General features: G+C 41.6%; 1 protein-coding gene and 1 long non-coding RNA gene across 10 annotated transcripts in view; one reads left to right on the plus strand and one right to left on the minus strand.

Moving 5' to 3' along the window:
• Positions 1-1,033: 1,033 nt before the first annotated feature.
• Positions 1,034-3,724, minus strand: LOC110014104. Of its 2 annotated transcripts, XR_002289244.2 has the most exons (3): positions 2,300-3,724; positions 1,640-1,721; positions 1,034-1,564 (listed from the first exon to the last, which is right to left on the minus strand). It is a non-coding gene; the product is annotated as an uncharacterized LOC110014104 (long non-coding RNA). The 2 variants fall into 2 exon arrangements; XR_002874383.1 differs by lacking the exon at positions 2,300-3,724 and having other exon boundaries at positions 1,640-1,891.
• Positions 3,725-8,132: 4,408 nt separating this feature from the next.
• Positions 8,133-27,962, plus strand: part of LOC101157792 (ras-specific guanine nucleotide-releasing factor 2) — a 53,634-nt gene continuing 33,804 nt past the window's right edge. The window contains exons 1-2 of one of the 8 annotated variants that reach the window (XM_023960387.1): positions 8,133-8,433; positions 17,150-17,223. Coding sequence is in view for 5 of the 8 variants with exons in the window: in XM_023960385.1 (XP_023816153.1) it covers positions 23,330-23,608 (279 nt within the window). In the remaining 3 variants the exon portion in view is untranslated. Of the gene's footprint in view, positions 8,434-17,149; positions 17,224-21,256; positions 21,534-22,856; positions 23,609-27,962 lie in introns of those variants that run through there. The other 7 variants (XM_023960386.1, XM_023960388.1, XM_023960385.1 and 4 more) reach the window with 7 other exon arrangements.

The raw sequence follows: 27,962 nt of genomic DNA on the forward strand, positions 1-27,962 counted from the left end.
TAAATAAAAATAATTAATAAATAGCAACGTACCTTTTTACGAGATCTTCTATATGAAAAAAGAGAAACTCAGGTCACGTGACCCACCTCAGGCTGCATATATTTATGGAAAAGATCAAACGCCTTCAGATCCTTTGAGGAAAAGTTGAACGTAAAAAACAAACTACGAACTGCATGTCTGCAATGAATGGATATTATGAAAATAAAGGGGATATATACTGCTAGAAATGTTTTCAAAAATAAATTAGTCCACAATCACTCTTATTTTATGGCATTTTCTGCGGGAAAAAAAGAGAATCATATTAGTCACGTGACCCACGCGCACGTCTGCAGATATGAATGAAAGTTAACGTGTTTCTCCAACGTAACAGAGCCTTTGGGAGAAAAAGTTGAACGAAACAAGCAAACTACAAACTGTATGTCCAAAATGAAAGCATATTTTAAAAGAAAATGGTATATTTCTCACTAGAAATGTTGTCAAAATAAAAATTAGTCCTCAAAATATCTTGTTTTATGGGATATTCCACCGAAAAATGAACGTGCATCCGCCATGTTTTTTGCTCACGGCAGGCCAAACCTCCAAAGTCGCGTGATCCTGAGAAGGCTCGTAGAAAATGAATAGAAAAATGAAACGTATCCCCCTCACAGTTTAGGGGGCGTTTTTGTAAAACTCTCACGCATTTCCATGTGGACAAATGTAGCTACTACACATTTTAGGATGAGACCGGGTTGGAGTGTTCACCTGTGTGAGGAGCAGAGCCCATTTCAGTGTGTGTGAAGGTGAAGGATGAGGATGGAAATCATAAAAATACACCAGTGACAGAAAAAAAAACAAGAAACACCACTCCTGCAGTGTAAAAGCCCTCTTCTGTGATCGCTGTCAGGTGTGAGGAACGTCTAACCTTCATTAAACTGCAAAGCAAAATTATTTCTGTCACTACTGGTATTTTTGTCCATGTTTGGATAGTTTCAATAATTACAGATTTTCATTTCTTTAAATAATTTTTTTACCCTTTGATTTTTTTTTACTTTTCTTGCACCATCATGATTGGATCAATAAAGATGATCTCATCTCGTCTCGTCTTGTCTCCTCGTATCTCAGCTTATTTAAAATCTGATTTCATTGCATCTTACATGTCTTCCAGGAAAATTTCCCACGTTTTATCTAAAATTTTTTACAATCAGATCTGTCCACAGAGACTGATAAAAAAAATGCAGCAAATGTGTAACAAGTGGAGAGGAAAATGAGCATTTTATTTACATTCAGGTGGATTCTATTTAGAAACAAGAATTCTTATGATCATCAAGTCCTTTTTAGGTACTTTACTGTATGGGGAAAAAAAATCACACGTTGTGCTTTTTGTAATAAATATCAACATTTTAAAACGAGGTGTCATGGTGGCCTGTCAGTTACTCTCCCCTCCCCCACTTTCTCTGCCTTGGACGCGACCAGCTGTTCTCACTCACCTCATCACTGCTGCAGCCTTTTTAAGGAGCCTGCGGATCTTTAGTCAATGCCAGTTCGTTGTTCCTCCCATGGTGCTTACTCTGGCCTATCCTTGCTCCTGTTTATTGCCAAGTTTCATGCCTTTAATTATTTATCTCGATCTGCCTCAGGAATTATCCACTCTGATACTCACCTGGTCGCAGTCCTCTGGTCACTCGTGCTTCGCTTCTGGATCTCCTCGTCAAGACGCCTCCAGCCAGCTGACGCTCCACCTTCTGGGAAGACGCCAACACTCACCTTCAGCCAAATTAAATCTAAAAACGTACCTCTTGTCCGAGTCTCCTTCTGGGTTCCAGCACTTGGGTCATTCAGAATCTGCGTCATATCATGACACGAGGAAAGCATTTAACCCTTGTGCTATCTTAGATGACCCCCCCCTCCTTACATTGACGTGTTCTCCCTACCATGACAAAGGTGGATAAAGGTGGAAAGATTTCATGTAATCCATGGACACCAGTGAGGTTCACAAATCATTGAGGAAAAAAGGTTCAGAGTACTGTCAAGTGGGTCTAGATGACCCAACTCCCAACGGTAAAGTGCCTAGGATAGCACAAGGGTTAAAGCCGTAAATGACTGTTTCCACTGGTTGCCTATTAAAAAAATCATCTGTATAAAAACACCTGTTCACACCCCTAAACGGTTTAACTTCAACCTTTCCTCCACGACCAAGAACAAAGAGCTGTCGAAGGACACCAGGGAAAGGATTACAGACCTGAACCAGTCTAAAATTAGCAGCTGCCTCATGAGAAGAGATCAACTATTAGAGCAAACATATTAGAAAATGGAAGATCACCTTACTGGTGGTGATCTCCCTCCACCTGCAGCTCCACAGGATATCTCACCTCATGGAACAAGTAGTCTGGAGAGCGGTGAGGAAATGCTGGGAGACCGGTCAATGACCTGAAGAGAGCTGGGACCACAGAAACAAAGGTTACTATGGTAACACACAGCGTCATCATCAGAGCTCCATAGATCCCCCTGCTTACGATGGCACATGTCCAGACCTGCCTGAAGTTCTTCAAAGACCATCTGGATGATCCAGAGGAGGACTGGGAGAATGACATGTGGTCAGATGAGACCAGAATGGAATTACTTGATCTAATGGGGGTGGAAGCATCGTGCTGAAGGGCTGCTTCCATCACTGAGAGCATAGTTTGAGATGTTGCACGTGTGATTTCACTGTTAGGGTGCATTCCAGTAAGCCAAACACTAAATGGAAGAAAATTATCATTTTCCTGACAATAAACGCAGATTCTTGCCAACTGCTGTCCCTGAACGCAGCACAGACTTTAAAACACTACCAAGAGAAGTTTTCTTCTGGAGAATATTTTCCTTTCAGCACCCAGCAGGTGCAGCAACAGTTCTGTCCTTGGTGCCGGTTTTCATCCTGCTGTCGTCGCCATAGAAACACAGTGAACTTGCACCGCTGTTCACATGTCAAAAAATAAAGCAGAGAAAAAGATTTTCTCTCCTGCATCTTAATGTCTTGAACCCGGATGACTCTGCACAGAAGAGAAAAGCACTTTCACGCAGATCATCAATGAATTCAATACATTTGAGTTCAGATCGCTGCTCAAATCTCTGCAGACCCTGAACACACAAGTTCAACAGCAGATGGAGGTCCAGCAGAAATGTGACGCAGAAAGATAGAAAATTGCTGACTTCTCTGAAAACATTAGTGAAAACAAAGAGGAAATGGCCACTCTAAAGTCTGAACTGTGGGTCCCTGAAGAGCTGAAATTAGAGCATGAAAGAGTGAAACAGGAGAGGAAACCAAGGAAAAGAAATCTGCAGTTCTGAAAGGTGAGCTGCAGAGAAAGGTCGCCCACCAAGCAGTCCTGGAAATGGACTACAAACTGGAGTTCAACCATGTCCACGCTCTGGAAGAGGAGACCACAGCTCTGAAAACGGAGCTTCAGAAGCTGTAGACAGAAATCCTGGAGTGAGACCAAATGAGAGAAGAGTTCCCCGCAATGGTGGAAGAATTATACCGTTTGGAGGAACTCAAGAAAGAGCTGCAGGCAGAGCTGTCCCAGCTGAGAGAGCAGTCGAATGACGCCAAAGAGCTCAACATCCTGCATCACAGACTCACCCAGGAGCTGAAGGAACTCACAAAAGAAACAGAAGATCTGCAGAGAAGACGGGAAGGAGTCCGACGCTTTGTTCAGGATGTGGAAAGGCTGGAATCTGCATGTTAGAAACTCCAAGCAAAAACCAAGAAGGCGGTCCAAACCAACTCTGACCTCTCAACGGAAATAAAAAGACTGGAAAATGAAGTCAGTCAGAATTTGGATTTGGAGGACAGAGTCACTGTCAAAGTGAGAGGATGGAGCAGGAAACTCTCTCTTCAAAGAAAAATCAAAGACATAAAATTAGAGACATTTATGGATTGTCAGTAGTTAACCCTTGTGCTATCTTAGATGACTCCCCCCTTCCATTGAGGTGTTCTCCCTACCATGACAAAGGTGGATAAAGGTGGAAAGATTTCATGTAATCCATGGACACCAGTGAAGATCACAAATCATTGAAGAAAAAAGGTTCAGAGCACTGTCTAGTGGGTCTAGATGACCCAACTCCCAATGTAAAAGTGCCTAGGATAGCACAAGGGTTACAAAGAAATAAGGGACATTTTAGATTGTTAGGAAGCAAAAAATTACAGACATTTTTAGTTGATTAGTAGAAAAGGGTTTTTATTAAAGACAAAAGCTAAACTTTTCAAAGGACATTTTTTACGTTTTTTCTGTTCTTTGTTTTTAGCTAAGAGCATAGCTACAACATTAGCATGTGAGCATCAGGTCTTAAATTTTTGTTCTTAATTCAAAAGCAAACCCACATCATCACACTCCCACCACCAGTCTGTTGTTTATTGTCTTCTAATGACTAAGTATTAGCTATTTTTGTCACTATAGAAACCTGTGAGATTTTGGCTTCCTGGACTGTGCAGGTACTTCCTGTTTGGAAGGCCAGGGGGAGGAGTCATTCTTCTCGTATGCAGTCAATGGTTCAGCAGCAGAAGCTGGACCAGCCAGTGTCTCATCAGACAAAATATTAGTTGAGAAATGGACAGAGTGTGTCCTGAACTTTGCTGTTCAAAAATCCCAAATAAACTGTGTTGCTCTGTCGCCCTCCTCTGTTTTTTTTCTGCCATAACTGCCTCTGGCCTTTTCCTTGAGGTGTGTTTTTTTTCTCTACAGACGAGGAGGATGCTGACTCCTGTTCTCAGAAGAGTGAATGGAGATGATGACTGCTGCTGCAGGGATGGACTTGAACTTTGACTGAACTCTTATCTCCAGAGAATGAGGCTCAGAAGCAGCCTGAAGGACGGTTTCTTGGGAGATTTCAAAAAGAAGTCAAGAAGGTTTGGATTTTTGTCAAACAATGTGTTCAAGTCTGAGGCCATGGTTCTTGACCAACGAAAGGTAGTTTGTCCTCTCAGGGTGACATCAGTGTAACAGAAAATGATCAGAAATTGATTTGGTGGTCCACTTGGACTGGAGAAAGGTAGTTTGCCATCTCTCGGTGGGTGGAGTGTCCCTGCCCCAGGTGGAGGAGTTTAAATACTTTGGGGTCTTGTTCACGAGTGTTGGAAGACCGGAGCGTGAGATTGACAGGTGGATCGGAGGGGCGTCCGTAGTTATGCGGTCGCTGTATCGGTCCGTAGTGGTGAAGAGAGAGCTGAGCCAAAAGGCAAAGCTCTCAATTTACCGGTCGATCTTCGTTTCAATACTCACCTATGGTCATGAGCTCTGGGTCATGACCCAAAGAACGAGGTCCCGAATACAAGCGGCTGACATGAGCTTCCTCCGTAGGGGGGCTGGGCGCTCCCTTTGAGATAGGGTGAGAAGCTCGGTCACCCGCGGAGAGCTCGGAGTAAAAAAGCTTCTCCTCCACATCCAAAGGAGCCAGTTGAGGTGGCTCGGGCATCTAGTCTGGATGCCTCCCTGGAGAGGTGTTCCGGGCATGTCCCACTGGGCGGAGGCCCCGGGGAAGACCCAGGACACGCTGGAGAGACTACATCTCTCGGCTGGCCTGGGAACGCCTCGAGGTCCCCCCAGAGGAGCTGGAGGAAGTGGCTGGGGCGAGGGAAGTCTGGGCATGTCTAATTAGACTGCTGCCCCCGCGACCCGGCCCCAGATAAGCGGAGGAAGATGGATGGATGGATGGATGGATGGATGGATGGATGGATGGAGATGGATAGATTGATGGTCCACTTGGTTTTTGGTCAAATAACCATCATTTTTATTTTTAGGAAAAATGTGTCTGGGTTCTTGTGGGTTAAATATCTTGTGGTCTTGTTGACGAGTAGCCAAAGAAGTATCAAGGAACGAGGTCGTACACTAAGATCGAGGTTATACACTTACATCTAGATTGTACACAAACATCTAGGTCGTACATAAATATCTAGGTCGTACACAAACATCAAGGTTGTACACTTACATCTAGATCATACACTCATATCTAGATCGTACACTCACATCTCTGAAAAATATGGTAAACATTGAATTTAATGTAACTGATATTAGTTTCTGAGTTGACGGGATAAACAAGGTGTCTGCTGCCAGCTCGTTTATTGCACTGTCGATTTTATTTGAACTAAAAAAAGGCTAGCATTCTTTTTTCTGTCTTTGTTCCCAAATAATGCAACACGTCTAACCACCAAAGATCATAGACATATTGCATTGGTCAGTAACACAAATGAATTCCTAACATTTCTCCTGACTGAAATGAAAACTGGAGGCTGTGCTGAACCCAGGTGGGCAAAGAGGAGAGCGGTTCCTTGCGTTTGTTCAGGAACTCGTCCGCTTTGCCGTGACTCTGCCACCAGCATGCAGCAGTTGCCATGGAGGCAGCAGATGCAGCAGCAGCTGTTCAGACGTAGAAACGCCACAGAAATGCTGGTGCTCAGCGTGCAGCCGCAGGGAAAGCCGTAACAGTTTGTTTCATAACAGACATGCAGATCATGATGGGAAATGTCTGTGGGTTTATGTGCAGCAGACACAGCAGTAGATTCACTGCTATATTAATCCTCAGTAATCCTCTGCTGGCTACAGATCCCTGTAGCAGCTCTAAAGCTGTTTTACGCTCCGGCACCCCCACCTCCCCACAGCTCACTCTCCACCACCGAACAGACCGATCTGCTCTGGGGTTATCCACCCTCTGTTCTTTAAACCTGAAAAACAAATCAGTTCTCGTCATATTTTTATAAATTCACTGCTTTCTGTTGTGATTCCTTCTTGTCATTAAAGGTCATCTAACTGGAATCTTATGAGTTGACTTGCTTTGAGATTGTCTGTACATATTTTGTAAAGTTTGCAATCAAAAATGTTGTAAAACTAACTTCCATCTCTGCAGTTTCAGAGTAACGATCATCTAAATCTCCAGAACCTCCTAATCCTGCACGAATCGCTGACTCAGGTTCTAACTGACTGAACACACCTGATCCAGGTAAGCAGCAGGATGCAGCTTGAGGAGAGCTGGAACGAAAGTTAAAAAAAATCTAGAGGACCGGGGTCGGGCAGCTCTGAATGAAGGACAGGGTAACTGAACCATGAGGAGGCACTAATCCAGAGCTTTCTGTCCAGTGTCCAGGGAAACGTAGGTGGTTGTGTCAGGAAGGACCTCCAACGTAAAACTAAAGCCAAATAAAGCAAGCAAATCCCAAACAGAATGTGACGAGTTGCTGTGGAAACCCCTGACCAGCTAAGATCTAGAAATAAAAACTTTTTTAGGTAAATGATCTAAAATGAAGCTAAAAAGTTATTTTTTTTTTACCTGAACTCTGACTTGGACCAAACAGGAGAACTCTGGTTCTCCTGAAAACAAGGGCCTCTGTTCTCCTGCAGATGAACTCTGGTACTGTTCACTTCAGTGTGAATGCAGACGGACTTTCCAAAGAGAGGATGAGGACAACCAAAGGGAGGAGATCCTCCATGCAGGAGCATTAGAAGACAAGTAAGATGAGCCACTTTTCTGCTGCCCCAGCGGCCCCAACGGAGCAGCTGTTGGAACTGAATAACTTCCTGGAAGTTTGGTTAGTTTCTGGCTTTGATTCTCTTCTGGGAACTCCACATGTGTAAGACTCCACAGTCCGTGGAGACTCCGCCCAGTGGGACATGCCCTGAGCACCTCTCCAGGGAGGCATCCAGGAGGCATTTGGACCAAATGGTTCTCATTTATCGTATTGTGAAAACAACATAAAACAAAACCCGCCACCAACTTTTTGGTTCCAGGCACTAAAAGTTTACCAGAATCTTTTGGGGGGATCATTTATTAATACCGTTTAATTTTCTGTTCCTTGGATATAAATAGGAACAGAAAACATAGTTACTAAATTCCTTTATTGATAAAAACAGGACAGAAACCGTCCAATTCAATTCAATTTTATTTTTAGAGCCCAATATTACAACAATAGTCCTCTCAATGGGCTTCAAACCAGTAATTGTATAAAACAGTTCCGTGCTTTAAAAAAACATTGTCTAATATTACTAACTTTTTTTAAAGGCAGTTACATGAGCCCAGGTCTTGTTTTATGATACCCCTGATCTTAACTCAGCCATCAGCTGGGATCTTAGGATCTATTCATTTACTTACGTCATTAAGATTCTAAATTCATTTATTTTTTTGTTTTTAGAGTTGATAATTATATTTATATTTTGGATGGATCCTTCCTTTCAACTCAGAGATGCAGTTACAGACTACTTCCTGTGGTGGCGCTGTAAGTAAAATGTGTTCCTTAAAGAAAAAGGGCGGGACCTTTAAATTTACTTCCTCGTGAGTTAAACTTGACTCTGTTAAAGCGCTGGATGAGTTCGCCAGAAAACATTTCAGACAAAGTTTCTTTATTTGGTGGAAGTTTTGTTTCTATTGCAGCGCTGACCGTAACCAGGATATTATTCCCCGCGCAGAAGTTTTCTGGAAACATACGTAGTGAGTCATGTTGCTATTGCTAGCTAGATGTAGCTAGCTCTTTGAGTTAAGACTACAGTAAACCCTTGTTTATCGCGGGGGTTACGTTCCAAAAAGAACCCGTGATAGGCAAAATCCGTGAAGTAGAAACCTATATTTTTTTAACAATTATTATACAATTAAATACTCTGTTATACATAGAAAAGAAAGAACAAACCATTTTACAGGCTCAAACATTTGTTTCACAAATCAAAGTACTTTAAAAACGTTTTTTTTTTTCAACACATAACTTCTGTACTGTACTGTCAAATAATAATTTTAATCATCAATGTATGGAGTTAATTCAGTCTCAATAATCAGAAATGCACACAACCGGTTTTACAAATGCACACGCTCCGATTCACAAATGTCATTTTATGCAAACGTGAAAAATAAATTCGGAAATACACACCCTGTGTTTCACAAACACACAGATTGTGTTTCACAAATGCACACTAAATGTTTTACAAATGCACAATAAGTGTTTCTCACAAATGTGCACACTGTGTTTCACAAAACATTTTAGAAATTCACAATAAATGTATCAGAAATGCACAGTAAGTGCTTCACAAACATGATTTTTAGGTACACATGTGATGTGAACTCACAGATCATTCGAACTGCAGACTGTGCATTCAAAATCCCGTTCTCGTTTGTGAATCTCCCCGTGTGTGTGAGAGATTTTTCTACGGTGAATATTGAGACTCATCTGACGGAGCGGGTCAACTAATGTCACCATTGGCTAGTGAATCTGTCAATCAAACTCATCGGCAAGGCAGGCGGGTTCGCTTTTAACCAATCGAATGGCCCCTTACACTCCTCACTTTCAAAGTGACGAGGGAGGGAGCTGTTCAGCACAGCAGTTGAAAGGACGCGGGCGGCAAACATGGCGGAGAGGTCTTCTGAACGGGATCAGTCTCAGCCCGTAAGTAATGCATTTATTTGATCATTCCCTCGTTGTACGTCCTGTAATGTTATTGAATACTAAGTTGAAGCGTTCTCCTTTGCCAAGTGACATGTGTGAATGCTTTATGAACACTTCAGCCGAGTCGTTTGCAGAGTACCCCCACCGCAAATTAGCTTAGCTTTGTTTTGCTTAGCCTGTGCAAGTTGTGAGTGAAGTTCAAGCCGGTGTCGGTTCAAGCTAGCGTCTATAGCCAATGATCTGTAGGTTCTTAACATGATTCAGATAGAACTTAGGGGAAAAGCATGCCGGATTTACAGCAGCAAAGAAAGTTTAATAAAAAGTATTGATTTGGAGACGGCGATTTGTTTAAACACTGATGCTATGCTATGATAACTAGCTAGTTGTTCCGTGTGCTGCCTTATGTAAACGCGATCCGGGTTAAAGTTAGACACAGCATTTTCACAACCCAGACTTTAAGACGGGGTGGATATGTGCAACAAAGTTAATTCATATGACATTCATGAAAACGGCATTTTTTAAATATAACAGACATGAATCCACTGTTGAATGAAAGAAGCCTCATTAAGTTTCTAACGTTAGAACCCGTATTAATTGTGATGACCAGCCCTGTGAGATTGTGTCAGAGTGTCAGCCACTAAAATCCCCGTATCTTTACTTCCAATGACGTAATGACAAGAATCCCAAACATTATGCTTTTAGGCTGTTTTGTAGTCGATAAGTAGTCACAGAAAGGGTGGATGGGAGAAATCAGCTGTCAACAGTGATTTGAGTAGAAGTTACTGTAAGTATTACACACAGGCTTCCTGTGATCAGTGTCTTGTCTCTGATTTTTTAAAGGTGTTCTTTACTACAAGCTCAAGTAATCATAGCAAGAGTGTTTTAAAAAAATTCCCCTTTCATATATTTGAAAATTATGTAATTTAAGATCAGACAGCTAAATGATCTAATCCATGTTTGTTGTGTTTTTATTTATTCTCTAGGAATTTCTGAAGCGTGACAGCGTGACAATCTTTTGTTCCTCGTGCCATCAGGCAATACAACTCTCTGGCAGGGCATCTTACAAGTAATTTCTTTTAATTTTACCCACTGATTTTCCAATTATTTACCTTTTTTTATCAATCTTTTTATTTTGTGATATTTCTATTTGTAATGCATGTGTGTTTATGTGTTTTTTTAAGATGGCCATTTAAAAACATTTTCCTCAGGGATTATTAAATAGCCTTCTATTCTATTCTATTTCATATTTTATCATCCTATTGTATTACTGTTTTACCTGTCAATTGGGAATTTAGCATTTTTGCCGCCGTAAACATCTGTCAGTTGAAAATATTTGTACTTGTATTCCATGTATCCTGTACCTGAGAAGATAGCAGACAACAACTGTGCAGACACCCACTTGGCCTTCTTCAGTGACGCTGTGAACGTTTATGGCTTTCCTCTGAGGTATTCATGTCATTCATAAAGAAATATTTTATTCACATATCAGGCAGTATAAGTACTTGGTTATTTGTACAAAAATAAAATTACTTTTTTTAGACTCCTCTCCATAAACAAAGGCAACTCTAAAACTCTTTCCCCTCATGAATAACATTTACCCCCCCTCAACAGTCTCTCTCACCTCATTTTTTCCCCAGTGATACATGTAACCCACTCCTGCAATTTTTTTAACCTAGAAATTCTACTTATTGGCATCATACATAAGAACATTACATTTTAAACTGATGTGTACCGTATTGGCGATGCATTTGTAATTATGTGTTTGAGACATGATTTTCATGTTATTGTCAGGGTGAGAGGAGATCACGGAGGGGAAAATGTGGGCATAGCCGAGTTAATGCTCACAGTACGTACAACTGACACAAACGGGTTCATTGTGGGAAAAGTGTACACACAATCAACGGTGAGTTGAACCTAGTTTTAGAAGCTTTAATATATACACAGGGCTCCAGACTGCGTCCATTTGGTCGCATTTTGCGACCAAACTTTGAGAGTGTGCGACTGAATTTTACACCCATGTGCTACCAGTAAATTTGCCTCCCCCACCCTCCGTATTTTTTATACATTAAACATGAAAGGAGCACGTCAATGATCGATGAAATGAGAGATGAAATCATCAATGAGACGCGAGCGCACACGCACGCAGGCAGACACACACACTCGCGCGAATACTCATGAGACTGGAGCACACGCGAGCACACACTCGCGTTTCATTGAGTGATGCCTGAGGCGGCCAATGCGTCTGAGAAGAATAGGGAAAGTCACTGCAAGTGGCTAAAATATGTGGAGGGGCGGGGCCTAGAGATAATCGAGCGCGCGTAAACATCCGTGGGAAGGAAACGGAGACAAATATCATCACAACCTGATATGTGCGTCTGAGCTATGAGCAAGCGAACTATTGATTCGTTCTTCCGACCTGCAGCTAGTGTACCAGTGACAGAGTGTACAGCAGGGGTCTCAAACTCGCATGAAGTCGAAGCTGCAGCGAGACTGAAAGAGACCAGGAATTAGTAGTTGTCCTTAACATTCAATTTCGTTTTAATATGCCTCTCCCCCTAAGTATGAGCTGTGATATTACATCTTCTATAATTATTTTAATGTTTTGTAATGGATGTAGCCTTTTTTTAATCAGTTGGTATTTTAAATTATTTTAATTGATCAGTGAACTACAAAAAACCCATCAGGACGCATGTCCCATAATGCATTGTTTTGTAGTCTGTAGGGCAGCTTTTAGTCAGTTCAATACTAAATTTCCAGCTGCATTCGCTCTGATTGGTGTCTTGCTCTCACCCCTTTCTCGGGATATTTTTGTTTTGATTGACAGGTGATGTTGGAGCAAAAACAAAAATATACGTCACACACCAGGTGATCTGTGCAGTGTTGCGTCCATCTGGGTGATCTCAAACACGCTTATTGTGCATCTTGGCTAAACCTATTTGGTGTCACCAACATGAATTTCCATCCTCTAATATTTACATACATTTAAGTATTGTTTGAAACTGTGAAATTACGAAAGGTTACTACGGTAATCACTGGTTACTAAAAACTTTTTTTATTCTAAATGTATGGTATTTTTTTTACTATTTTTACTTAGTTGAACTGTCGTGACAGCGATGGTGATGTCAGTTTACCTTCATATTGCATCTTCAAAAGTGCAGAATAAAATGACACTGAATTAGAAACAGCACATTGTAATTTCTGCATCTATTATTAAAGTATTTATTTGTAATACAGTGGAAATTAGTAGATTTGGTTAGAATGTTGATTTACGGTATGCGCCCCTAAATTTTCTGGTTGTGCCCCTAAAATTTTCAGTTAGGGGCCACTATGCTCCTAGTGAAAAAAGTTAGTCTGGAGCCCTGATACATAAAAGTGAATGATGTATTAAAAATAAATCTGACAATATAATATTTCTTTTTGCTTTTTTCCAAATACAGGATTGAGCTCCTCTGGTGTGATGTCTTCGTGAGTGTTATTGGTTTATATTACAACATCCTGCACTCTCCTGAGGACCAAGACTTGCTCAATATCAGTCACATCACGTATTCTGCTGCCATTACATTTTTCTACCACGCATTCAGGCCAGTTTGGATGTCTTTAGTGACGCGTGGGACACCCATCCAATCAGGACGGAGCAAAGCATGACACCAAATCAGCTGTGGCAGTTGGGCTTGACCCAGAACCCTGTTTCTGATCCCCGGGTAAATGCTTTATTTAATCTCACTGTACTGGACAACTGATTTGTGTGCAGTTTGACTAAAGTGGAAAGTATCAAGAAGAGTATCATGAAATCATAATGACTACAGTGAATTTTCATCGAAAATGAATGAAAAGGATTATTGTTGTGTGGTGCAAACAATTTCCCTAAATTGTTTGTTTGTAGGAAGAATAGCACATCTGCAAGTTCAAAATGCATCACAATGCATGGCCTTATGAGCCATCAGATGTACTAATGTCACTACTTTGTTAAGGTTCACTTATTTGCAAATTATAAACAGTTATGGAGATATGAGGTCTGCCTGCAAGCAACAATATAAGTTATTATTAGTCGGTCACTGTTCCTACATAATCTAAAACACAAAAAAACAGTGCTGTTCATAAACAGTATCTTTTTTTTTTTTTTTTTGTCAGGGTATGCTGGTTCCAGAGATTGAATGGGAGGAGAGTGGATCCATGGCTGAACCTCATCCTGGGATCAATGTCCCGGTATTGGACAGTCCCCTTTTGGGTCCACAAATGTTGGAACTGCAAGACGACATCAACCCATTGTGGAATTCAGACCGTTTGGGAGTGGACCTACATCTTTACTGTCCAGTGTGTTTAGAACTAAATTTAGGCGACACAATTTCATACAGAAGAAGAGAGACTGAGGGGAGTAAGACAGAGTTCAAATCAATACTGCTGTATTGTTCAAGGGACTTCATTGTATGTAAGGAAGTTATGAAAATTAGTTCCAGTTTAAATAAAATTCAAATCAGTAGAGATCCCACATTTGCTTAAATTTTGATGTTTTAATCTGTCCATGTTTTCACTGAATTTTACTCTGCAATAAAGGGTGAATGTTTGCACTTTGTTGTTCTATGACCATCTTTTGTTGTGTAGTATTTAACCAGCTATAAAACCCAGAGATATGAGGATCTTTTTTGCAAGGGTGACCTGGCCAAGAGGTGTATATGTATATGGTTACAATATAAAATCAATGACATTTGAGTTATTAAAAAAATAAAATTAAGGTCAAGCAAAGTGACTTCGGGCTGTATTGGGTATCTGTGATTGACAGTGAGATGAACTTGAGGTAATGTAGTCCCACTGCGTGGTACGGAGCAAAGTGATGCCAGTTTCTCCACAAAACCTGTGGAAGTTGAAGATTTTTCTCCTCCACCTTCATATGATCAAAACCGTGTCTGAGTGTTGAAATGACGCTAGCATGAAAGCTAAGAGAATAACGTACAAACAATCCCGAGTGAAACATTCATTTTAAATCTCATGACCAGTACAGAGTTCGATGGATTCAATGTCAACTGCATTCAACCACTGTTGCCTTGCTTCCAGGTCCACTGAAAAGTTGCACAAGCCAGTAATTTTTGACAACCGAAGGCAATAAACCGACAAGCCATGCTAAGGCTAACACGCTAACGACCGACTGGTCCAGAATCAAAAAAGGGCGGGGCTTTTGCCACCCGCAGAAAGCTTAGAGAAAGTGTAAGGGGCCATTCGATTGGCTAAAAGCGAACCCGCCTGCTTTGCCGATGAGTTTGATTGACAGATTCACTAGCCAATGGTGACATTAGTTGACCCGCTCCGTCAGATGAGTCTCAATATTCACCGTAGAAAAATCTCTCACACACACGGGGAGATTCACAAACGAGAACGGGATTTTGAATGCACAGTCTGCAATTCGAATGATCTGTGAGTTCACATCACATGTGTACCTAAAAATCATGTTTGTGAAGCACTTACTGTGCATTTCTGATACATTTATTGTGAATTTCTAAAATGTTTTTTGTGAAACACAGTGTGCACATTTGTGAGAAACACTTATTGTGCATTTGTAAAACATTTAGTGTGCATTTGTGAAACACAATCTGTGTGTTTGTGAAACACAGGGTGTGTATTTCTGAATTTATTTTTCACGTTTGCATAAAATGACATTTGTGAATCGGAGCGTGTGCATTTGTAAAACCGGTTGTGTGCATTTCTGATTATTGAGACTGAATTAACTCCATATCAATGTGAACAGAAGGCTTCAAATCACGGAGATTAGCCCCGCCCACCGCGACCCGAATAATTGGATTAAACGGGAGAAAATTTAAAATGATCATGAAAAAAATACAAAGTACAAACGGACAAATAGTGGCTCAGGTGTATTTCAATGCTCTTCAGTCTGAGAAGCTGCAGTGTTTTCTCCTTCTCAAGCCCGCGGTGCAGCTGTGTGTGTTTGTTCGGGAGAAGAACATAGTGATTGACAGTTGTTGTCGCTCTTTTTCTATGGGTTTTAGAGAAACTTGAAATTGCAAGATGATTTGCATGTACGTAATTTGGAAAGCTGATTTACGTACGTGTACATATTAAACTGCAACATTATTGACGCGCAGGTAGAGAAGAAGCGGAGTGACTTTTTTAGCCAATCAGAATGCAGAACACAATGCACGATGCAAATCCGTGAAGTAGCGAAACCGTGAAAAGTAAACCGTGATATAGCAAGGGATCACTGTACATTATTTACTTTCCTTTGACAAAGTACTTATGATTAACTTTGATTTAGACTGTAGTTTCAGTAATGTACTATGTATTGTGTGATATTTTGTAAACAATTTTGCATACGATGTACAAATAACAAAACAAAAAACTAATGGAGGGAAAATAAATGAGGGAGGAAAAAAGTTATTGTTTAGCCTCTACTACTAGCATGTCATATAGGAACAAAGTCAAACATATTTTTCTTTCCCAAAACTCTTCCAACTATGTCCCTGACCTTCAAACCTGCCTAATTTTAAAACTATACATGATCATATTTGGTACCAATACATATTCAACTTCAATGGATCAAATCTACAAATATAATAAAACTTTAGAAGCAGAATTAACAGGATTTGGTTTATCTTAGGGGCTACCCATTTATCTTATACAGGCATAAATACAAAAAATAACAGAATTTATTGTCAAAGCAATAAAAGATCGAAAATTAGGCTGGTCAAATAAATTGCTAAATAAGTTTTAAAAATATAAAAATAAATCAAACAAGATGACATCATCATTATTCTGTGAATTTTTTTTCACAGAAAAAAAAGAGATATCAGAGATATCGATGAAGTTTTTTTTTACAGACTCAAGGTCCATTTGTTACCAAAATAAAAAAAAGGCTTAAGAATGAAAATAAAACTGAAAGCATTCATAATAGTACAAGTATAAAAGCATTTGCGTAATATTACCACTTATCATAAACTAAAACAAACAAACAAAAGACTAAAACTATTGCCGAATAAATAAACATAAAAGTTTAAAAAAGCCAACCATACCAAATACTTATCAGTAAAAGACAGATTTTTTCGAAAGTTTCAACCTGAAAAACACTGAGTTTTGGCTGAGATGATACTATTTGACAGACTAATAGAAATGCACGCACACAGAAATAAAATTTAATACACTGAGGGTACCATTTATAGGTAAAAGTAAAGTAATTTACAAAGTACCATATTTTAAACATATAAGACACCCAACTTTATATTTTTAATATTACATTGAATGGAGAAGATCAGTTTTAGACATCCAATAAACCTGTGTCCTTAAGTGGAAAAAGAAAATACAGCCACTTTTGCAAAGAAAACTTCATTTTTGATAACCTCAATCTAAACATGTTTAAATCTTCTGCTACCTGCTGAAAGTTTCATCACTGATTTAATTTTTAGGTTTTATCATTAGCATGTTCTGAAAACAATGGAATGGAGGACATAAACTGGCTGTCACCGTGGTACAGGTTTGAAGTGAATCTGACATTAAAAAATAATTAATGACATTAGATTTTTTCTTTTTATGAAAATGACAAATATTTATCTCAGACCTTTGTTGATTTACACCTGAAATAAAAAAAGCTCGTGTTTATTAACAAGCATTAGCAGTTAGCTTACTTTAACACAATTTTAATGTAGAGATATTTAGTGGAATTTAACAATTTTAACCCACTACAAAAAAGATGTCCTAGTTAAAAGCAATGAGAATAGGTATCATTAATGCAGAGAAAATAATTTAATTTTTGGCTTTTTGATGATTTAGACTGATTTTTGACAATGGCGTTGATATCCTGCAGACTGCCGGACCTTTCCAGTGAGTCTTTCAGTGGTTGACCGGTAAGAATCCATACACACTGTAACAAGTTCTATCTATGAGCTGTGTTAGATATTAACAGAACACACCTTTCAGTCCCTTTTTAAACACAAACTATGTGTATTTAATGTAACTATTTCGTTACATTAAATAATTGGTAATTAGAATAAAGTTCAGGCGCCTAACCCTGTAACAATGGAGATGTTGCTGGCAACAGATGATGGATTCTTTATTAATCCCGAGGGAATTTAGGTTTACACCTATATCACACACACTTTTTTGACGTGCCCTAACACTCGGACCATTTAGGCCATCGACGTGAATCAGCTGATTCTGTCACAGGGAAAAGTAGCTGTGCATAATGGGTTTACACCGGGAGGGGGGGGGGGGGGGGGGGGGGGGTTCTGTGTGTGTGTGGGGGGGTTGCGTTTTTGTATCGCGTGCGCTTGTCTACCTCACGTGCACGCAGTACAGGAGTTGTTAAAGAAAATCACTAAAGAATAGAGCTAATAAACGTGGCAAATTTGTTGCAAATGTTAGCCTAACTTTTCTTTGCCAAACAGAAAAAGATCTTGCTGTTGGCCAGTGGCGAGTATAAATTTCTGACGCTACAAACACTGATTATTTGCTTCGAGGTACTAAATTAAACTTTTGTTCTTCATCAAGAAGTAGACGCGACTGCTTCACTCTCGGGCAGCGAATTTTTGCTTGGTGCCGTCAACTTTTGAAGCCCCTGATTACGATATTGCAATTTTTTGCTTGTACATTTATTTAATGAGTATTGTATACAAAATTGCAATGTGAAAATGCAGTTTTGGAACAAATGTGACTAAATATTTCAATTATTTCCAAGCAGTAGTTCATTCCATAGCAGTGTCTGTTGCATTGACCGTATGAGAGAACTGGACTGAGTGAGTATGATGTCATCCATAGAAAATGGTTTACTTCTGGCTCCACCTAAATTAAGTTAATTCGGTCACCATATTTTTAACAGTATGGACGCTGCCATTAATAAGTTGTGATTGGTCTGAGTCCACATTTCCATGGCAACCACTCTCACCATCAGTTTGTGTTATGAAGTCTCAGGGCTCATTTCTTCATACTGTGCTGACACACACACACACACACACACACACACACATGCATACGATTGCAAAACAATGCAGACAAAGTTTGAGGCCGACTTCCTTTTTGATTTTTGTGGACATAAACTCCTCATTGATTGGATGTTCAGTTAAACGGCATGAATGAATGGAAACACCAGGGAGGTCAAAAGTAAAAGTTCTTTTAAGTCACTGTTTCATATTTAAATGGTTACCAGAAAAAATGTAAAGAATTGAAAAAGTTAGTTAGAATTGTGAATCAGTTTTTCTTCTGAGGAAACCACATTAGAGTTCAGTGATGACATGGAAACAAAAACCGCAGAAGTGGAAAAAGTCAAATTTTACATAGACGTGCTCTGAAACAGGGATGTGCATTTTAAAAGAAAATAACCATTAGCCCTTGATTTGAGTTTTATTTTGGGACCTGCCGAATCTCTTTTGGGGTCACGGGGTTGCTTGGCTTCCATAAAGTGCGTTAATTATGATAATGCATACTTCAAAGGCCATGGCTTATACCATGGTCAATTACAAAATAAATATTTAATCAGTTTTTAGTACTTTATTCTTGTTATTTTCTCGGTTTGGATCGCTTTTTTCACAAAAAGCGGACTATTATTATTATTTCTCAATAGAAGTCTATGGCATTTTGGCTTCTTGGAACCAGCGGGTACTTCCTGTACTTCCAAGGGGAGGAATCACTCAGTCCAGTTCTCGTATACAGTCAATGATTAAAATCCCTCCAGGTAGTCTTACAGGTTCTCCTTCCATGACCTGGTCAGATCTAGTTTGACTGTGTCAGAGGTTTAAAAATGATTAAGGCCATCGGCGGTTTCCCTGGCCGGTTGGCTGCCTCCGTCCTGTCGAGGCCTGACCAGAGCTCTTCTAGGGCCGGCGTTTGGGGGTGGGGGCCTGGGCTTGCTCCGGGGGGGGCCAACGCAGTGGTGCTGGGCCTGGGGTGTCGGCGCCTCCGGGGGTGGGGCCCCTGGGCTGGGTGGGCCTGGCCCCCTTGTTGGGGGGGGGGGGGGGACAGCTGTTTGACCACCGGGGGACAGTCTATCAGCTGTCCCCAACTTACCCCCTTCCTCATATAACCTCATAACAGGGTGAGGGGGTGGGGGGCTTAGCCTGCGATGAGCCTGGGGGGGGGGGTTTACTAGGCAGTGGCCCCCCTCCTATGGTTGCCGTATGGAGTGGGCCCCCCCTCTTTCGGTTTTATTTCCACCTTAAACATGTAGGGCCCTTGGTAGGGGGGGTGCTTGGACATCACTGCCAGCAAGCAGCAGATGTCCTCCTGGCACCCTACCCGCCAATTTTAACCGCACCTTAGACATTTAGGGCCCCTTGGTGGGGAGGGTGAGGGGACGTCACTGTGAGTAATCAGGAGATGTCCCCTTAGTGCCCTACCAGCCAATTTTAACTGCACCCCCCTTAGTACATACACCCCTCCCCCCTCAATATATACATCCCAACATAAACACACACACATGCACACACACACCCTCTCAAACACACATACACGCACACACATTTTGCAAGGAAGGTGGGACCTAGGACCATCTGTCCCCTGCCTCTTCCCTGGTGGGGGGTACGGGCCCCTTTGCAACGGCGGCCGTGTCCCCGGGGTGCCGGCTTCCTGGGCCCGGCGGTGCTCTCTCCGCGCGGTGGGGGGGTTCACATTACATCTGAGCCGGGGGTGTTCGTGTCCCTGGGGGGTGGGTTCTGGTCCTTGCTCCTGAGTGCTGGGCCCCGCCAAATTTCCAACTGTGGCCGAGCCTGGTCGGGCCATATTTACAACACCCCTTGTGGGCCCTCTTTTTTCCCCGGGGTTCCCCCCTCCTGGGCGGGGGCGGCGGGCCCCTGCCTTGCTCTTCCCTGGACCAACCGTGGGCCGGGCGGATGGCTGCCTGGAGTGCGGAGCGGGTCTCCCTCGGGGGGTCCTGGCTCGTACCTGGGGTTGGGGCGGGGGGATGCCCGGAACTCCTGGGTGGTGGTGGGGTGCTCGTCTGGGGCTGTGGGCGTCCTTCTCCGGTGGGGCCCTGCGTTGGGTTCTCCCGGCGCGGCGGGGGGGCTGCTCTCCTGGTCGGGCTGGGGCGGCGCTCTCTTTCCCTCTGTGCCTCCCTGCTCTCTGGCTCTGGGGGCCTTGCGGCGGTCCTGCTGGCCCTGGCCTGGGTGGCGGGCTTGGTCGCCCAGGCGGCGGTTGTTCCCTGCCGGTTCCCGTGTGGCGTTGGGGGGATTCCGGCTGCCGCTGCTGGTGCGGTGGGGGTCTTGGGGTGGGGATGGCTGGGCACTCTCCCTCCTTCTTTTCACGTTCCACCATCCATTTTAGAAGAACATAAACACTCACCTGGGCACAGGTGTTAGCTCACCTTTGTACTAACAGTTTGCATGACAGAAATATTTCACATTAGTTGGATTTAAGGCATAAGTATGCGTGTGAACACTATCTTTTTTTGTGTACATGTCGACAGGTGGACATTTTTGCAACTAACAGGTGTGTTTATAACATTTGAGTGTGTGTGTGGACAGGCTCCGCCCTTTTTGTACTACATTTGAACCTTACTGTAATGATTAACAACCAGTAAACTTGTTGCTTTATGCTGCTTCATGGTCTTACCCCCCTTCCCCTCCTATTATCACCCCCTACCCCCCCTCTCTCTAACGTCCCTCTCTCTTCTTCCCCTCTTTCCTTTTCCGTCCGGTCCAACACCAAAGATTTTCAGACATGTTTGAAATTAATAAAGTTTGGCCTCAATTACAAAAGGGGTTTATTCAGACATACCTCTGGTTTGTCTGAAGATTAATAACCCCTCTTGTTAAAGTAAAATATGTCCAACACAAGAGGCCCTCAGCTCTCATCTGACTGCCCAGTTGTTGGACAGGACAAGTTAAAAAAAAAAAAAAAAATGATTTACATGAAAATCTGTAGTTAGGACGTATGCTGTCTGTTGATAATCAACTACTGTGTGATGTAAAAATCACTCTTTCATAAAGGAAAACCTTCTTTCCTATTTAAATGACAACATTAGTAGTTGTCAGAATCCAAAAAAACATTCAACTCCTGCTATTTGGTCCTAACTGCAGCTGTAAAGATCGGCTGCAGGAGGACGGAGCAGGTTTACAGTAAACACATTTCCCACATTTTGTTTTTTACTTTACAGAGTGAATGAAGTGCTGCACGTCATCTGTTATCACAGGAAAAAATACCATCGGAAAACAAAGGCAGAGTCTGGGTACGCTTATCAAACATGCACACGCATACATCATTTGTGTCCGTGTCTTCATGCACACGTTCATGCACGCTATCTGCTGAAATGTGACATCTGTTGGTGCTTTCAGCCTGACTGGCACTTTCAGAGCGAACGCCCGTCAACTGATGCATATCCAGGCTGAACCAAAATAGAAACTTCTGCTTTTAACCTCTAAACTTTGTGTTTGTGTTGAACAGCAGAGAGAAGTGGCTCTAAATGAGTCTTTAGCATGTTTTTAAATTTCATTAAAAACAATGCTTTCATATTACAGTCAGTAATTTAACATTTTATTGTTGAACTTGTTCCTGTTTTCTGCAGCATTGTTCATAATTTACATTTTGTGTTCATAAAAACAACTTTGAGCTCGAATACAGATCATTTATATTTTGCCTGATTAGATATTTGTCAGAAACTAATGTCACAAAAAATAAAAATCATAATTATATCGGCTTTATAATTATTAACACATATGAAAATGAGTTGCACTGATTCTGTTCTGACCATTGGTCAAAACTGGACAGCAATTGAGACGTCATCCATAGAAAACGCTTTGCTTCCGATTCCAACCAAATAAAGTCAATTCAGTCGCCATTTCTCCGCGGTATGTTCATCTATCTCGCTATCTTGGAACCAGACGTTCTAAATAAGCCTTGATTGGTTCATGTGGTTGTCTACATTTCCATGGCAACCACTTCTCTTCTTTCTCCCACGAAAAACAAACATCCGATCATTGTTAGCTCCACGGAGAAAGTGGGTGTTTGTGCAAACTAACATTAGCGGTGCAACAAAAATAACTAGCAACACTGGAGCCCTCCTGCCCTACAGTTTTGAGCCATGTCAGACCAAGAGGACTTGGCGTTTTTTTCCCTGTTTTATCCTTATGAGTTTTTTTGGTTATGGTTAGTTGTATAATTTCCGTTCCTGGCCAATGATGTCTGGTGCCATCTTGTCTGCATCCAGGCCCTCTCACTCAGCCGAGGAATGCATCAGAATGAAGCGCTTTTGTCCCCGCCCAGCGTGTTTTCTACGTCACAGATACCATCTTTTTTTAAACAGCATTTTTTCGTCTGCTCCTGATTCACAACGATTTGAATAAAGAAATACTCAGAAATGCAATTTGGTTATTAATGTTCTTTATGTCCTCCATCATCAGAAAAACATGTTAAAAACACCATAAACACAATTTTTATTGGAGTGGAACTTTATTGTATCTGTAGTTCTAACTTTTTTAATAATTAAATTAGACTTTGCATGCAAGTAATCGTTCCCTAGTGGGTTGATTATAAATACGTCAAGAAAACCATATGCTGTTATTTCCCAGATTCCCGGTGACAGCGACCTCTAGCGGTCACGAGCTGCGCTTGCGCATTCGGAGCGCAGACCTCCAGAGCGACCTGTCTCTTTAAGGTGGTGTCAAAGCCGATTAGCGTTGATCTCTGCCGTGATTCCGTTTGCACCGTCTGTTCCCGGAGTCAGTTTCTGCTCCGCGCGCCTCGCTTTGATCTTTTCGCGTTGTTATCCCGCGCGCAGAGTCGCGCGGTAACGCGTCGCTCTGAAGTTTCCAGCACGCGCACCTCTTGAAGCCCTTTCGGCTGCAGAGGAGCCCCGCGCGCTCGTCCAACTTTTTCTACCATGGTAAGCCTGGATTACCTTTTCCAGCAGATATATTATCCGCCTTCTCTTTGATATCCGTTAGCTAGAAATTACGCCTGCTGCGGCGCGCGCGCTGAGATGTGAAGGTCTGCTGCTGCACGAGAAAGTTTCCAAAGGCGCGTAAAATGCAGAAGAGCGTGCGCTACAATGAGGGCCATGCGTTGTACCTGTCTCTGATCGCGCGTAAAGAGGGCACCAAGCGCGGCTTCCTGAGCAAGAAGACAACGGAGAACAGCCGCTGGACCGAGAAGTACTTCGCTCTCCACCAGAACCTGCTCTTCTACTTCGAGAACGAGCAGAGCACGAGACCCTCAGGTATATACCTGCTGGAAGGATGCACGTGCGAGCGCACACCTGCACCTAAGGTCTCCGCCATCAGCAAGGAGCCCACGGAGAAACAGCAGGTGCGTCCAGGTCGATGTTCGGTCTCTTAAGGATTTCAAATGTAAAGTTTTTGTTTTTAGTTAATCTGCAAACAAAACGGCATCATAAATGTGATGAAGGGGGTTATATGAGTCTCAAATTCCCACAAAACAAATTCTCTGCTACTCTGCCGGTTGTCCGGCTCATTTTTTAGGATGTGAGAAATGTTATTGTTCCTTTGAGGTCGCAGCCTGTCTTTAGTGATTCTCCTTAATATTTAGAGAAAAATTTGGCCATCTGCTGTTTGTTTGAACTGGGTTTCTCTCTGAATGATCAGACCTCAGCCCTGCAGAGGGTTCTGGTTCCACAGCAGCCTGTTTACTTCCGTGTAAACAGAGATGTTTAGATCCATTCATTTCAACGTGTTTTTTAAAAACTGATGGTAAATAAAATTAACTTCTGATTGTTAAGTAAATGTTAAATGCTGGTAAACCTATCGCATGGTTATTACCAAATTGGTAGCAGAGTTGGATTTGACATCTAAAAGTAAACAAAGTTTCTAAGTTACTGATAAATGTTAAATTAGTTAAAAGATTGTAAAGAGCTTTTATGATTCAATAGTGCCACATATAGTAGGAACCACATTGACCTCCAAATGAAGGGTAGCTGGTTTAAGGTCAAAGTTGACCTGGGTGGATATACCTGTAGATGCCCTGCAGTTTTTGCCCCACTTCAGTTACCTCACCTTGGTGCCCTTGAGCAAGACTTTAATCTCGCCTTTTCCGGTAAAGATGCTTGAATATGAAAAATGAGTTTGGTCCAAACAAACTTTAAAGATAAAAGGATTGTAACTGATCAGCTACTGGAAACATTTGAAAAAGTTGTAAACTGAACATCAAAATGAACAAAAAACAATTGGTCTGGACTTCTGTAGATTATGCAAAAACCAGGGGTAATCTGGAGGTAATCCGGGCATCCCAAGTGGTCAGACTTCAACAGACTCAGGTGAGGAAAAGAGAGGATGAGGACGTGGTGGATAAGTTTGGTACTCAAGACAGGAATGCAGGAGGACAGATGATGGTGGACTATGTCAAAAGAATAGAATTGAGAGTGGGGAAGACATTTTTCCAGAAAAGACAGGAGCCCGTGGAGACACATAAGAGTGGAGGGAGGAGCACACAAATTGATTACATCTTGTTCAAATGTAGTTTTGGAGGATAAGTGTTGTGGTTCCCTTTTTGATATAGAAGGTAGAAATGGAGAGCTATGGAAACTACAGAGATAAAAGCTGATGCATCACACAATGAAGTCATCGTAAAGAGTAGAGGAAGATAGACTGAAGTCAGAGGAGAACATTTGTTAACATTATGGTTTCATTCAGAGAAAGAGAACCACAAATAGAACATTTGCTATGAGGATGCTGCTGGAGAAGAACAGAGAAGGTCAGAAGAAGCTGCATTGTGTCTGTATGGACATATGACAGTATCCAGAGAAGAGCTTTGGCTTGGATGAGGAAGTCTGGAGTGACAGAAGAACGTTGGAGTTGATCAGGAAATGGATACAAGCTGGAGGACAGTACTGAGATGTTCTGTGGGTGTGACAGAGGAGTTGAAGGTGGTGGTAGGAATGCACCAAGGGTCAGCTTTGAGCTCCTTCTTGTTTGCTGTGGTGATTTAAAGATGGACAGATGAGGTTAGACAGGAATCTCTGATGTTTGCAGATGACACCGTGATCTGTATGAAGACAAGAAGCAGGTGGAGGAACATCTAGAGAAGTGGAGGTTTGATCTGAAAAGCAGAGGGAATGAAGGTCAGCTGCAGAAATACAAGTATCTGTGTGTAAATGAGAAAAACTCAAGAGAAACGGGGAGGTACAGGAGCAGAGGTGGAGAAGGTGGAGGACTTTAAGGACTTGGGGAGAACAGCATAGACCAATGGAGAGTTTTGGAGGAGGTGGAGAAGTGTGTGCAAGGACGTTGGAACCGGTGGCAGAAGGTTTCAGGTGTCATGTGTGATCAAAGCATGAAGAAAAAGAAAAGGTGTTATCATTTTTGTAGATTTTAATCCAAAACAAAGGACAACAATCAACAGGTTCCATTCAGGAATGCATGACAATATTTTCAGAATAGTGGTATTGATTGGTATCTGATTTTATAGGGCATGTAACTGCATTAAATAAGTAATTTTGTGCATCCCTTGAAGTTTAAATGTAGTGTATGTATTGTAGAATTTGCACTAAATACACCAATGCACCTTCATCAGCTTGAGTAGGTCAGCTGACTTTTCTCACAGTAAAGTGTCATCTTTAAGTTGCAGCCTCTGTCGCTATCTTTACATCCAACTAGAAGCTCAGCTGCTGCTCCAACCATCAGGCAGCATGAACTGCTGTCATAGACAAGGCAGTAACCCTTAAGGTACTGACGCCACACACCTAAAGCCTTAGTCACATGGCCCGTATGGGTTCTGTGGGTTTTTGGGTTGTCCGTGGAGCATCATAAACATGAGGGGCTGCATCTTAAGGGCCCGTATGCCCATCGCAAGGGTCGTCATGAAAATGGAACGTACCATTGTTGTACCGTCAGTAGGAGTATTATGACGTATTCGTCAGGCTAATCGAAGTTACACGCTCTTATGAGCTATTGTAGGGTGTTGTACGACGTCCTTCTGTCACACCAGTCGTTAGTACGGTGTGAGTACTGGCTCCTTACTGACAGCATGTAAATATTGTGCTTTGATTCTCCTGGACCTAAATCTCACCAACTACGGCTGGATTATTTACTCTCTTTTTGATCTGCTTGTTTGTTTTGCTCACTGATCATTTATAACAGTGACTGAGCGCCGAAACTGAGATGCTATAAGAAAACCCACTTAAAGTCTTCTTGGATTGCTTGCCCTCAACTCCCCTTTTTCCCTCGAGTTGAACTGAAGTAAACTGTAAGCCTTGATCAGGATTAGATTCCTTTTTATTTGGAACCAAAGGGGATCTTGGTTTTGCTTTGTGCTAAATTGGTTTTTGGTAAATATGAAGGTGGGATGTTCTGTTGTCTTTTTGTTTAACTCTGTAAAGGAAAGCAGAAGTTAAAATATGTATTATTGTCATTATACGGCTTTAAAAACTGTCAGCATAATTCAAACAGACTGAATTCCATAATCTTCATTTTACATGTGGCCACCTGTTTCTGAACACAACCTGAACAGGATTTTGTTGGGAGTTTAGGTTGAAAATCTGTTGGTTGATGTCTTTGTTTGTCCTTTCATGAAACAGTTCATTTAGTTGAACCCTATTAAACCACAGTGGAAAACTCTCAAGGAACTAAATATGAGGCCGAAAGGGGAAAATGTTTCAAAAATAAAAACTTAAGTCAAATATTTAACTAAGAATCCAAAACAAATCCATGTCACACATGAGAAACTGTGTTTTTCCTCACATACAAAAGTTCAGGCTGTCACATTGTCTCCTCTGCAGTGTGACAGGCTAGAATCGGAGCTACAGGGGGCCGCCTGCCCGCCTGCCTGCTGGGGCTTAAGACTTTAAGCGCCAGTTGTGTGAGTTTTAGTGACAGTAGAACAGGAACCCAGACGGGACATCCCTGCCACGCTCCACATCTACCAGAGTTATCAAAAAGCAGGTCTAAGGGTCTCAGAAATGCACTCTTATTTGTCTGTTTTAATAAAATCAACAAACGTTTGTAGGAAAGGTTTATGATTCTGCAGAGTTCTTAGTTCTTTTTCACACAATAACTTAACACAAATTAGTACTAAAAGGTATCTCTTCACTCGTTTGTAATCTTTTCAGTTTAAGCTCTCTGTAAGATTTCTGACACTTAAGCTAAAAAACACACATTTGGACACCAGCATATTCAGGTAGAAGCAGCTTATGATCAATATTTAAGACAAGTTTGAGCAGAGAAAGGTGACATTTAATTCAAAAATGCCTGTTATCCAGAGGAAAGTATAAATGATGGTAATTCATGTTCTCAGATTGGTTGTAGGTGACTGTAGGTTGGTGTTACAGCAGGCCTGAAGACGACCTATCAGTGATGTTGAAGTAAAACTCCTTAAACTATGGTTTTCATGAACACAACAGATAGTAAGGATAGATTATTTTTTTAATCTAATCTGAGATGTTTTAAGGTTTGGATCATTCTGAATTCATCTAGTACTTATTTATAAGCCTTACTTAAGTTGTATTATTAGAATTAAATGTAAATAAATGCATAACAGAGTCTAGATCTTAATTCTGTGTATTCTTTTTTAGAAAATGAATGTGATATGAACTCCTTTGGGTCTCAGCGGTTCTCTTGTTCATTGTAAGCATTAAAGAGCGTCTAGCTCCTGTCTTCAGTAGAGCCTCCAGTTGACCTCTGGACCTCGCTTTGACATGTGATGGTCAGCG

Source organism: Oryzias latipes, chromosome 12, assembly GCF_002234675.1.
Source record: "Oryzias latipes chromosome 12, ASM223467v1".
Classification (NCBI taxonomy): domain Eukaryota; kingdom Metazoa; phylum Chordata; class Actinopteri; order Beloniformes; family Adrianichthyidae; genus Oryzias; species Oryzias latipes.